This window comes from Marmota flaviventris, chromosome 1, assembly GCF_047511675.1.
Source record: "Marmota flaviventris isolate mMarFla1 chromosome 1, mMarFla1.hap1, whole genome shotgun sequence".
Lineage (NCBI taxonomy): Eukaryota > Metazoa > Chordata > Mammalia > Rodentia > Sciuridae > Marmota > Marmota flaviventris.
The window spans coordinates 59,485,534-59,498,945 of record NC_092498.1 but is presented as its reverse complement, the minus strand read 5'-3'; the positions used below and the strand labels follow the sequence as shown (position 1 = coordinate 59,498,945).

General features: G+C 38.6%; 1 protein-coding gene across 2 annotated transcripts in view; it reads right to left on the bottom strand.

Moving 5' to 3' along the window:
- Positions 1 to 13,412, bottom strand: part of Napepld (N-acyl phosphatidylethanolamine phospholipase D) — a 38,722-nt gene that overhangs the window by 5,790 nt on the left and 19,520 nt on the right. For both annotated transcript variants that reach the window (XM_071613346.1, XM_027926281.2), the window contains exons 3-4: positions 6,544 to 7,190; positions 2,803 to 2,917 (exon numbers count right to left, since the gene is read on the bottom strand). In XM_071613346.1, the coding sequence (XP_071469447.1) occupies positions 2,803 to 2,917; positions 6,544 to 7,190 (762 nt within the window). The remainder of the gene's footprint in view (positions 1 to 2,802; positions 2,918 to 6,543; positions 7,191 to 13,412) is intronic.

Genomic DNA, 13,412 nt, shown 5'->3' with positions numbered 1-13,412 from the left:
TCATTGAAAAATAACTACTTTTGTTAAATTCTTTTCACCCCAACAATACATATACACCATCACTTTACACTGATAATTTATTTATTAAGCTATATATAACTTTAGTGTGGCACATGATGTAGTATGTAGATTTAGTGTGGATTTTGATGTTTTAGCTGGGAGTAGATCCTTTGCCTTTAATCTGCCTAGGTTTAGCAATATTGTTCTGAGTTTTTTCATAGGTTAATTCTTATCTATTTCAACCATCTAGAAGATAACCCTGGAATTAGGTAAAAAAAAAAAGCCTTCTGAGTAACTGATAACAGTCTCCTAATCCAAGCACTTTAGTCCACAAAGGAGATAAAAATGCCCCACAGCCATAGGAGCAAACAGCAAGGTGGTAAATCAGAGATCAGTGAGATTGTGGGGAAAGCAGAGTTCCCAGCATTCTGGATTCGATAAAGGAAAGGCAAGCAGTCCTAGACAACAACTAAGTTCTAAAAGGGATCCCTATTTTAGAATCTTCTACAGTCAAGACCCTGGTCAACTAGAAAGCTAACTTACATATTATATAATACTTGAAGTCTGTTTCCATCAAAACTAATGATTTAATGTTTTGAGGCTTAAACACATGTTCTAGGAAATCCACATACCATATTTTAGGTAAACTGGATGTTGCTATATATGAAATTTTTGAATCTCATCTACTTTATAATTTAATAAACTCATGTTTGTCTAGTGTTATTCAACTAACATCAAAATGTGAACAACTATCTTTTTTTTAGGATTTAATCTTTTTTTTTTCCATATCTTTATTTTATTTATTTTTATGTGGTGCTGAGGGTGGAACCCAGTGCCTCACATGTGCAAGGCAAGTGCTTTGCCACTGAGCCACAGCCCCAGCCCTAACTGTGAACAACTTTCAAAGGATTAAAAGCTATGAGTTTTTATTATATGTTTCATTAATAAATAAAGATGGAGGTTAGATTTATAACAGGAATAACACATGAAGGCTGAATAACACAATAATTCTTTTTTTCTTCTTTTTCTCAGTACTGGGGTGCTGAACCCAAGGGTGCTATACCACTGAGCTATATCCAACACTTTTGTTGGGTACTAGGATTTAACTCAGGGGCACTTAATAACTGAGCCACATCCCAGCCCTTTTTGCTTTTTGAGATTGGGTCTCACTAAGTTGCTTAGGACCTCACAAAATTGCTAAGGATAGCCTTGAACTTGGAATCCTCAAGCCTTAGCCTCCCAAGTTGCTGGAATTACAGGTATGCACCACCACACCCAGTCCGGATACTTTTTATTTACTGAGACAGAGTCTCACTAAGTTGCTGAGGCTGGCCTCAAACTCCTGTGTCAGTCTCTGGAGTCTCTGGGTTCACAGACATATGCCACCACACCCAACTGTGCCAATCACAGATATGTGACTAACACAATAAATTGCAGACTGAGGTTTTGATCCTCTTCTTATCTTGCCCATGTATCAATGAAGATCACAACTGCCTACCCAATCACTCAAGCTAAAAGTCTAGGAGTTAATCTTGATTCATTTCTTTGCCCAGGTTTAATAAAATACTATAACTTCATCTAAGACACTGATACCTATTATAAATGGTATATGAAACTCCTCTCTCTTCCTTCCTCATTCACTCATCCTCTGTACCCCAAAAAGTTATTCATTTATTCACTCATTCTATTCCATCCCCTGACAGCATGGCTAAGAGTAGCTACATCATGACTCAGGATTGGGAATTCTGATTGAGGGGGTGGGAAACAAGCAATCAAGGTACTAAGAAATTTTGAAACAAGATGTATCCAGGAAGAAGGCAGGCCAGAAATGGTACTGGGGAGAGCCAAAACCAGCAAGAAACCGTGGGTACCTGCGGAGAGGCCCGAGGATATGGAAGATGCCACAGAAAGTAAAGAGAAGCCACATTCCATCCATCCCTTTCTAAAGTTTCCTTAGGGCAGGCTTGGATCCAGAAAAGAATAAAAAGTTTTAAGCTATCCCTTCCTTGATCCCAGAATCCATGTTAACAGCAGAGTTCTAGGGTTCAGCTCCCTTAAGGAAAAAAAAATCAGCTCTTGTGGTTTAGTGTAGGAAAAAAACCAGTTACCCCAACGCCTGGTACACAGCAGACACTAAACCAAATATGACAACATATTTCTAGAAGATTCCACAATGTCAGTCTAGCCTTACTTCTCCCATTGCCCTTCATGCCATCTACTGTCCTGCTTAAAGGTTCCTCAGCATTCCCTGTACTTGCTGCCTCCAGGCCTATGCTGTGCCCTTGATCCCCCTCTGGAAATAACTTCCTCTTGCCTTCTCATAAGCAAGTTCAAATGTCATTTTTCCATGCTATTCTGATTATTGAGGATCACCCATGATTTTCTGAGACCAATGAATCTGTCCCACATTACAGCCATTTCCCCTTCCAATATCTGTATCACGTATACATCTTCTATATTCCACAGGAATGGAAGCTGCCTTGAGGGGGGAGACATGATGGTTCATTTTTCTACTCCCCACTCTATGTACACAGATTTTTGGTTATACAAACACATGCTTCATTAACTACAATGATTAGTAGTCCAAAAAAATAACTTGCAACAAGGGTTTTTCACTGTATGTGAATATTGTTTTACTGATTAACAAGGTTTAACACCCTAATTCATGTCATGATTGTGATGACTGCAAAGGGTCTGACTCCATAGTCTGTTTCTGAAAGCATTGCTAGGAGACAGTGATGCCTGAATCCCATCAGTGGTCACACACATCATCAAAGTTATTTTTATCATGATCAAACTCACCTCATTTGCTAAGGCAAAAGTTCCCCAGTGAATTGCCACAGATTTCTTTGTTTGAACATCGATGTGAATCCTGACAGCTTCTTCTGGGTCTACATGCTGGTATTTCATAAACCACCTGATAAAACACAGCAATTTATTAATTCTGGTCTTCAAATACACTCTGGATTCTAATTTTTGCTTTATCTAATCAGACTTTAAGACTCCACACAGACCTGTGGGTTGTTTGAGAAATAAGAATCATCTCAGTTTGGGTATTCTGACTTTGCCTCCCTATTCTTCACTTGATTTTTAATTAGTACACCTAAGAATTGGGCTAAACTGCCAAAAGAATCAGCAACATACACTAGTGGTACCTCAACCACTTATCAGGCCCTGGACTTACAAAGGAACTTTAAGTAAGTACTGCTACTCAGCCTGTGCCCTCAGTGCTTCTGTTTTGATTGTTCTGGGTGGGACATGAGCATTAACATTTTCAAAAGTCTCCCAAATAAGTTCAATATGTAATCAAAGTTGAAAACTGCTGGTATAGAACATAAGCAACACAAACAGAATGAGCCAGAAACCAAGCCTGGAGGTCAAAGCTTAATTGTTTAAAAAAAAAAAAAAAATTAACAAAAAGATTCTGAACAGGAAAAAAAAAAAAATCACAGTAGGCAAAAATAATTCTAGCCGGGCATAGTGGTGCATACCAGCCTGTAATCAGCTCAGGAGGCTGAAACAGGAGGATCTCAAGTTCAAAGCCAGCCCCAGCAACTTAGCAAGACTCTTAAGTTAAAAAAAAAAAAAAAAAGGGCAGCGGTGTGACCCAGTGCCCCTGGGTTCAATTCCCAGTACCAAAAAAACAAAAAACAAAAACAACTCCACTCAGTACTTTTCTGCTGGAGGAAAAGAAACAAAGCAAACATCTTTCTTGTACAAATTGCTACACAATACATGAATCTCAAAACTCCTCTCTGAACAGTAAACTTTTATTTCATGTATATCCTTATTTTACTGATGATACATTCTGAAGATATGACTTATTATTTTAAAAAGTAGATATTTTGAAATCCTGGATATGACCCAAAGAAACTGAATAATGAGTAAAGAACTGAAAACCAAAATTCAAATGGCAAAAGAATCTGGATAGCCTATGAAAACAAATTTCTTTTAAACTTGCTGAAGTGAAAAGTAAACAAAAATAAGTGTATAAAATTTAAACAGCAGGAGTAAAAAATAAAATCCCATTAGTATTCAAGATATTTTATCTAAATTTCATAAAACTGAACATTGAGGTGTTTGGTTTCACAAGAAGGGAGGCCTGCGTAATGGACGAATGATTCGAGATAATGCAGAAGCACTGAAAGGTTGCAAAGAACAAGGACCCAGGCAGGAGGCAGGCCTGGCTGTGAATTCCAGCTCTTGCAGTTCCTGGAAGGCCTTTAGAAGGTCCCTTCTAATTCTCTGAACTTCCATTTCCTTGTTTGTTAAGTATAAATTTAGACCTATTCTGGGTAAAGGTTATTACAAGGATTAACAAAAACAATGTTTATAAAAGCATGAAGCATACTAGCTATTCCATAAAATTCTCCCAGAAAAGTACAGTTGACAAAAATCAACTTTCAGGAAAAAAAAAATTACTATATTAGGAAAAAACATATTATCTACAAGCAAACCTTTTGCTTTTCAAGCCATCAGTTTGGTGGAGGAATAACAACACTGTCTACCTGATCCACCAGGGCCTACTAATGCTACCGAAAAACTAATGAGCCTGGATTCAGCACAGGTGCTTCTGCAGTTCAGGGAACATCATGTAGGAATCCATCCATCTGTAATAGCCAAAGGGTGTTATTTACCGCCAGCAGTTGCTAGGTCCTAAGAGAGCCCCAAAACAAAGCCACTGTGTTCTCCCCAACAGAAGATTACAGAAGCACTGTTCTGCCATATCTCCTGGCACAGAATTCAGGGCAAGATGAAAACAGTTTTGGGGGGTGCGTCTTTATTGATTTTTTGAAAGATCCTACTGCAAATGAAAGGGATAGAAATTCCTTTCTATTCTAATGTCTATCTGAAATAAGTTTAAATTTTTGACTACGATGAAACAATTAAAATTTTAAATCCCAACAGACTTGGTGACAAGAGATCTCAAAAGTAAGGACGAAGCATTCCCAGCACATGACTGAAAGTCGTTTTTGTAATCATATCACGTTTGTAGAGCACTCTCAAGTTTGTTGAATGGATACTTTATTTCTGAAACTGTTAGTACTGATCAGAGAAATGAACTACCCAGAATAGGCTGCCACATTTAACTCTCTACAGCAAATAACATCTTCCCTGCCCTTCTCCTGTCTTAGAAATAAACATGGCCCAATGCAAGCAGGAAGGAAGAAGTAGGTAAATGTGTATATGGTTTGGTTTATCAACACAAGCACATATCTAATATGTACATTGCTATTTATGAAGACTTACTCTCATAATTATAAATTAGAAATATTCAGTTATTTTAAGAACATGTACTGAGTAAAGATCATTATCATACAAAATTGATTAAACCAGGCTGGGGCTGTAGCTCAGTAGCAGAGTGCTTGCCTAGCATGTGTGAGGCACTTGGTCCAATCCTCAGCACCACATAAAAATAAATAAAGGCATGCTCTCCATCAACAACTATAAAAATTTTTTTTTAAATTGATTAGAACAGTTCTTAAAAAAACACAGGTTGATATTTTCAGAGGCTTCATTATAACTAGAATTATTTAAGTGGAGAAGTGAATTTCAAGCACTAATATTGATTTATGATAATTTTAATAATTATCAGGCACTAAAACATTAAAATCTAGCCACCAAATTAAGTAAACTAGCAAAAAAAAAACATAAAAGGGAAAAATAAATGTTAATAAAGATAGGGAAAAATGGAGTTAGTGAACTTAAAAGGTTAACAAATAAGTTCAACAAAACCAGATGGAAACAAAAGATAAGATTCATATATTCCATCTATGTGTTAGAGAAACACTAGGTGTTCTATTTGTTGGATCACCTAAATAAAATGCAGTTGTACCCATGTATACAAGCACTGTAAAATGCAAAAAAAATCATTTTTTAAATAAAAAAATTTAAATTAGCCCTTACTTTGTTACTGATAGTAACAAAGTTACTGAAATCACTTCTCTTTTCCCTAAACATACAGTGTTAAGGAAAATGCAGATGTTCTCCTAGGTCTCCAGCCATATGTGGCCGAGAGCTGCTCTGGAAGTAAGTGATGAGGACACAGTGGCTGAAGGGTGAGCGGAGAGCAGTGTGACGTCATGACCACACACACTTTAGCGCAGACTAAAAGGCTGAAATGCCACAGGCCAGCTCTGGCTTTCTCTCTGCTCCACTCAGGAGAGCTATAGGACAAGGGATTGGTGCGTTCCAATCATGGAGTGAAAAGTAATTATAAAAAGAAAGAATATTCCATGTGAAAGAAAGAACAAGAGTTAGGTTTGATTGCTGGCTTACAAGTTTAACTTTAGTTGGAATGGTACATGAACTTCGCATGAGGTATGTTATTTCTTTACGCCCTCCTTCTTGATTTGGAATAATTACATAAAGGCTATCCTATGATTAAAATATTTGAAATTTAATAATATCTAACTGAATTTGACCCACAAAGCCCATCAATGTATAACAAAGCTCACCATTACACAGTTTCACAAAAATCATATCCTTTAAATTTCTAAACTTATCATGCAGCCGAAGTGTTTTCTTTGGAAATTTACAAACCTTGGTTCATAAGCTCCTATGGGAATAGCAGCAAGGTCAAAAGGTCCAAACCTTTTTCCTATCTCTTCAAAAGCAGGGCAATAACCAGTATCTCCAGCAAAAAAAAATCGATTCCAAGGCCCCAAGACAGACCAGCTTCCCCAGAGAACCTTGTTGTCATCCATTAGGGTCCTTTTACACCAGTGCTGGGAAGGTGTAAAGACAAAGGTGACCTTGTCGTGGCCAGGGACACAATTCTCCTCCCACCAGTCCAGCTCAATCACGTTCTCACAGCCACATTTTTGCATCCAGTCGAGGAGACCCAAAGGCACAAACCATCTCAACTCATTACCAAATCGCTCATTCAAAGCAATGACAGAACTGTAGTCCAGGTGGTCATAGTGGTTGTGGCTGATAAGGACTGCATCTATTCGGGGGAGTTCATTTATTGTGCATGGGGGAAAACGGAATCGCTTTGGACCCATGTACTGCGATGGAGAAGCACGAGAGCTGAAGATAGGATCTGTGAGAAATATGAGTTCATCCATTTCCACCATCAGCGTGGCGTGTCCCAGCCATGTGACTCTTAAGCCAGCTTCCCTCACTCCAGCTTCTCCAGGGTCATTGACAAAATATGGTTGAAGCACTGGGAGTTCTTTGTCAAGTTCCTGTGTATACAAAGAAACACAAAGCAGCAGTGAGAAAAAGAAAGGTATTATATTATCCCGGCCCAGAAGGTCTGTTTTGGAACAACTGACATTTTCAATGAATGAATTTGCTATTTTTGCTTTTCTCTTGAAAATGCATATTTAACTTCTTTTTTGATCAGAATAATATATTCAGATTATTATCTTCTTAGTCCTAAATGCAACAGGCAAAGGTAAAATTAAACTAAATTAAGTTATTTTAGAGGCTTTCTTTTGAATCTCGGAAGCAGACTGGCTGGGATGTAGTTATCTTGCTTCACTCAGCTGATGTACTTGGTGCTGAAAACGGCCTCAGAAGCAGGTCTATGCCTAAAATAGTAAAGAAAGCTGATGATGACTTATTTGTAGCTCTTGGATGGCAGATACGAACCCGACTTTTTGAGCTCCTATGATTCAGTGTGGAGCACCATGATGATTCCTGGACAAATCTCATTCATCAATGTTCTTCCTTTCCTTACCCACTGATCAAACCTTAGAGAAATATGATCACTGCCTGTGACAAGATGACCGTCTGGCAGGGGGTAGTAAATAAATATACATCAAAAGTGTGGTAAGTATTGTTCCTTTGGCTACATGACATTTTATATTTGGATTAAGACTGACCAACAAAAACCTGTGGCCTACCATCAGTCCTGGCTTTTATAAAACTGCTTTTACTGAACTGTGACCTGGTGTCCTGCCATACAGAACCATCGAGGTCTCTGGGAAGCTGCTTCTTGGATCCTGCCATGCATGCTGAAGACTTGTGCCACCTCCACCTTCCCACTGACCCCAGACACAGCCCGATTCTCAGTGACCGGCAAAGCTCTTCTCTGGAGCAACTGCCTATCTCATCTGACGGTCACTGGGAGACGTAACATTTCATGTTTCTTTCCCCTTTGCTGTGACCAGGAAGTTTAAAGCAAAATCTGAAGGGCATGATGGAATGTAGTTCCATACTTTTTCTTGGCTTTATTTTTCTACCCTAGTAGTCTATTTGCTCTTATATGCTCATTCATTTTTTCACTGCTACATGCATTTTTATAAGTTTGCCTCAAAACAGTTTTGAAAACTGTGGTGTGAGATAAGTAATTAAATAAAATATGATGCGCTGTAGCCTAAGAAGAAGGAATAAAGAGCCCACTTGCCAGTGGCATCACAGATGCAGTGATCTGTGTGAGTGCTGAAGAATGATGAGAAATTCATGATGGAGAGAAAAGGAAGAAGCTACCCATGCAAAGACACAGAGCCAAACAGGAACATGGCGCCTGGGGGCAGGGAACAAACCAAATCTATCTAAGGGATAAGACTACACTAAGAGCCTCCCCCACTCCACCCACAGACAATGAAGAAGCATCTTTTTATACATGCAGACACAAAGACATGACCTCATTTATGTTTCAGCAATGCTAGAGTCTAATGATGACCTGAAAAGTATCCCAACATTGTCGTGTTTTGAAGAGATGAAGACCTAATAAAAGAGACAGCAGTGGGCTTGGACAAGAGAGAAGATGGGAGATGCGGGTGAAGGAAAACTGAGAAATTACCAGAACCATCTAAATGGAAGAGAAGCAGCAGCACAGGAGGAAGACATAAAAAGATTTCTCTTAGTCCAAGTCTTTTTTTTTTTTAAAGAGAGAGTGGGAGAGGGGGAGAGAGAGAGAGAGAGAAAGAGAGAGAGAGAGAGAAATTCCAATATTTATTTTTTAGTTATCGGCAGACACAACATCTTTGTTTTGTATGTGGTGCTGAAGATCGAACCCGGGCCGCACACATGCCAGGAGAGCCCGCTACCACTTGAGCCACATCCCCAGCCCAAGTCTTAGTCTCCTCAATGCAAAACAGGTATAATAACTGAACACACAAAGACCTGAATTAGCAGTGGCTGGCATACCATAAGTGCTAAAAGCAAGCAAGCCTAAACTCTGATAACCAATCACCACCCATCTTATCAGTCTCTTGAATTCTGCAAAGCCACAACCTACTTAGGATCTTAAGTAACATCCAGACACTTCAAAGCTCTCTCAATTATTCAACTATCTTCCTGTCAACTCAGTCCACACACAAGAGCCAAACAGTCCTCAAGAACAGTCTACTCAAGGCACAACCCTTCCACCACCAAAACATCTTCCATGGCTCTCCACCTGACAAAGCCCATCCCACCTCCTGAGCTCAGCACTGCCCAGGCCAGCTCATCAGCTGATCCACACTACTCCTCTGCATATACTGTGTCCCACCTACACAGAACCACTCACCACTCTTGGACTGAGTTTAAGAACCCTGTGTGGTACTGATTCCATTTCTCCAGCTAAGTTTTCTTCCCCTCTCATCCCTTTGAAGTCATAATCAAATTGCACATCCTTCCTGAGACCATTCCTGGGTCTCAGATCCTAGAAGCACTCATTCCTGCCTCTCAACATCCATGCCTCTCTGTCCACACATTTCCTCTGGATGTTTTCATTACATGTAGACAAGATTCATTCCATCTCTTATGCAGCTTGAAATCATTCACAGTGCCTGGTTTGGTGATTTCCACATAGCATGTACTCAAAATAAAATGTGTTGGATGAATGAATGTCAATTTTTCAATCAGTTATCAAATCTGGTAAAGAGAATAACAAATGCCATATTTATCAAGAACTGAGGAGATAGAGAAATGAATAAAAGTTGAGGGCCTACCAAAAGTTAGGCATCATACCAGTCCTGGAATGATGATGAGGATGAAGTATCTAATATATCAAACACTTTAGTATAAAATAACATTAACAACAGCTACCATTTATGGAGTTTCTATATGCTCAATACTATTTGCTTCATAGATTTTTAAAAATATTTACTTACTTATTTTTAGGTGTAGATGAACACAACGCCTTTATTTTTATGACGTGCTGAGGATCAAACCCAGGTCCCGCCTGTGCTAGGCGAGCACTCTACCACTGAGCCACAATCCCAGCCCATAATTTTTTTTTTTTAATTTAATACTGACCAAGACAAGACACTAGAAGTAAGTATTGTGAACTGTCTCCTTTTTAGTTTCCCAGTACCAGGGATTGAACCCAAGGGTGCTCAACAACTGAGCCTCATCTCCAGCCCTTTTTAAATTTTTTACTCTGAGACAGAGTCTTACTAGGGCTTCACTAAGACACTGAAGCTGGCCTTCAGTTTGTGATCCTCCTGCCTCAGCCTCCTGAGCCACTGGGATTACAGGCATGCGCCACCACAGCCAACTGAAATGTCTCCATTTTCACAGAACAGAAGAAGAACTAGTTAACAGCACTCGCACAAGATCTCCCTGCTGGTCTCCATGTTTACTGCTTCCCTCCACCATACTTTCACACTTGATCTCACTTAACACAGTCTATTTTTGTTTGTTTGTTTTTAAAGTAACAGCTTAGGGATCAAGTGGGGGAGAATAAGTAGAGATGGAGTACAAAAGATCAAAAGAAAACACTTGGGAATAATGGATATGTTCCTTATCTTAATTGTCGTGATCCCTCATCCTCAAGTGCTCTAGGTATTTGTGTATGTGTGTGTACCTACATATAAAAATACATACACAAGCACACACACATATGTATGTCAAAACTGATCAAATTATACATTTTAAATATGTGCAGCCCAGATTATGTTAACAAAACTATTGAAAATGTTTTAAGTAACACTGTCTTTAAACAGTACATTAAAATCTCCTATAACAAAATACCCTGAAAACTGGTTGTTGTTTTTTTTCTGCTCTAAAAGCTGGTAGCTTTGACTTACTGTCTAAAGGTATTAAAATGATTTTTAAAAAGTATTAAAAGATAAAATGCTAAATAAAGCCAGTCACAAAGGCCCACATGCTGGATGATTCCATGTATGTGACATATCCAGAACAGGCAAGTCCAGAGAGACAGAAAATAGATCAGCTGTTCCCAGGGCACAAGGGAGGGTAAGGGAACTGGACAGGGATGACTCAGGGCATGGGTTTCTTTTAGGGTTGACAATAGGTTTCTTCGGGAGATAAATAAAAATTACGGTGATTATTGCACAACTCTGTGAATATACTAAAAACCACTGAACTGTGGATTTTAAATGGGTTGATTACATGGTATGTGAGTTATATCTCAACAAAGCTATTTCAAAAGGAGGTAAAGAGGCAACAGGAGAGCTGAACTAACAGGCACGCTTTTCTTCATGTTCCTTCCTTCATGGTGTGTAGTTTCCAGTCCCATCACACAAGAGTAACTTATTTTTAAGAACTTGCTCTCTAGCACTACTATCCCATAAGACTCAAAGACATGGAATCTATGTTGAGATTCCAAAGGAAAAAAAAAATATCATCTTTTACTTTCTACCCTAATCACTAGAGTTTGAAAAAGCATGTGGAAAAGGGATTGGGTTGTAGAAAGGGTGCTGGAAGACCACCGAGGGTCTTTTCCTCAGGGAAACTACATTGGGAAGTCACAGAAAGCAATAAAATAGTAATCATAAATACTCAGGAAGTCAAGCAGTTGAAAAAAAGAGGTATTACTAATATCAGGGTGAAAAAAAGCATATAAGAAAGGAGACATGGCCAAAGTTTACATTATTTTCATCAATGAAAAATATCAATACAATGACAAAAATGTTACCAGTGAAATCAGAAAGGTAATCAGAGTTAATGATGTTATATTGTAGAAATCAAAATAACTAGAGAGGAGGATTTTGAATGTTTTCATCACAAAGAATTGATAAATGTTTGCTAGGATGGATAACCTAAGTATTCTAAAATATCACACTGTATTCTATAAAGATGAACAAGCATTATCTATCAAAAACAAAAAAATAGAGTTAGGCCTAAAGTCCCCAAATAGTCAAGAGGCTGAAGCAAAAGGATCGCTTGAGCTCAGGAGTTTGAGGCAAGCCTGGGCAACATGGCAAGATCTCATCTTAAAAAAAAAAAATAGAATATATCTATGTAGCAGAAGAGATTGAGTTACTCTGATATCCAGGGTAGAAGTCAGTATCAGAAAATGCCAAGAAAAGGCATATATTCTTTTTCCTTTGAAACAAGAAGGTAAACTCCAGAGGAAACAATTTAAAAGCACTGAAAACTGTTGCCTTTGAGGAGCAGAACTGGTGGCAGGGGCTAGTTAGAGGACTGACATTTTCCTTATAAGCCTTTCAGTACTATGTCTTTTTAAAAACTATACGTACTTTTTTTTTCTTGCTAAAAATTAAAAAGCATCTGTACATGTATACCTATAGTATAATTTGAATATTACCTTTTTTTCAAAGGGCATCCTATTCCTCAATGTCATACATCTAAGAATTCATTATATTTTCAAAATAATTTCATGTATCATGTGAACCTCAAAACAAGACTAGTGACCCACTCTAGTTTATTGTCACTTTATAGGAAAAAAAGATGAAGTTTGTGTTGGTCAGCTTTCCATTACTATAATAAATATCTGAGCTAAATCAACTTATAAAGAAAAAAAGATTTATTTTGGCTCGTAGTTTGGGATTTTCAGTCCATGATTTAATAGCCCGATTTTTTTATGGGCCTGTGGCAAGGCAACACACCATGGTAGGGAATACTCCACAAAAATCCCTCACCTCCTGGCTGGGAAGAAAAGAAAAAGGAAGAAGAGATCAGGGTCCCACAATCCCCTTTGTGAGCATGCTCCCAATGACTGGACCCCACTGTGCTAGGCTCCACCTCTTAAAGATTCCACTACTAAGCATGATGGAGCACATCTATAATCCCAGCTACCTAGGAGGCTGAGGCAGGATGATCGCAAGTTCAAGGCTACCATGAGCAACTATGGGAGAACCTATCTCAAAATAAGATTTTTTTAATATATTTTTTTTAGTTGTAGTTGAACACAATACCTTTGTTTTGTTTATTTATTTTTTATGTGGTGCTCGCATGCTAGGCGAGTGCTCTACCACTGAGCCACGACCCTAGTCCCTCAAAATAAGATTTTTTAAAGGGCTAGTGATATAGCTCAGAGGTAGAGTGCTTCCTCTGCACCAGGCCTTGGATTCGATCTCCAACAGCAACAAAATGTTGGATCCACCACCTCCCAATAGTGCCAAGCTGGAGACTAAGTCTTTAATATGTGGGACTTGGAGAGACATTTAAGAGCCAAACTATCACAGAATTCCTTGAGGGATTATGATATAAATAAGGTCACACAGTCAGTAAGACTCCTAAACCTAACCCCGGTTCCTGAACTCCTG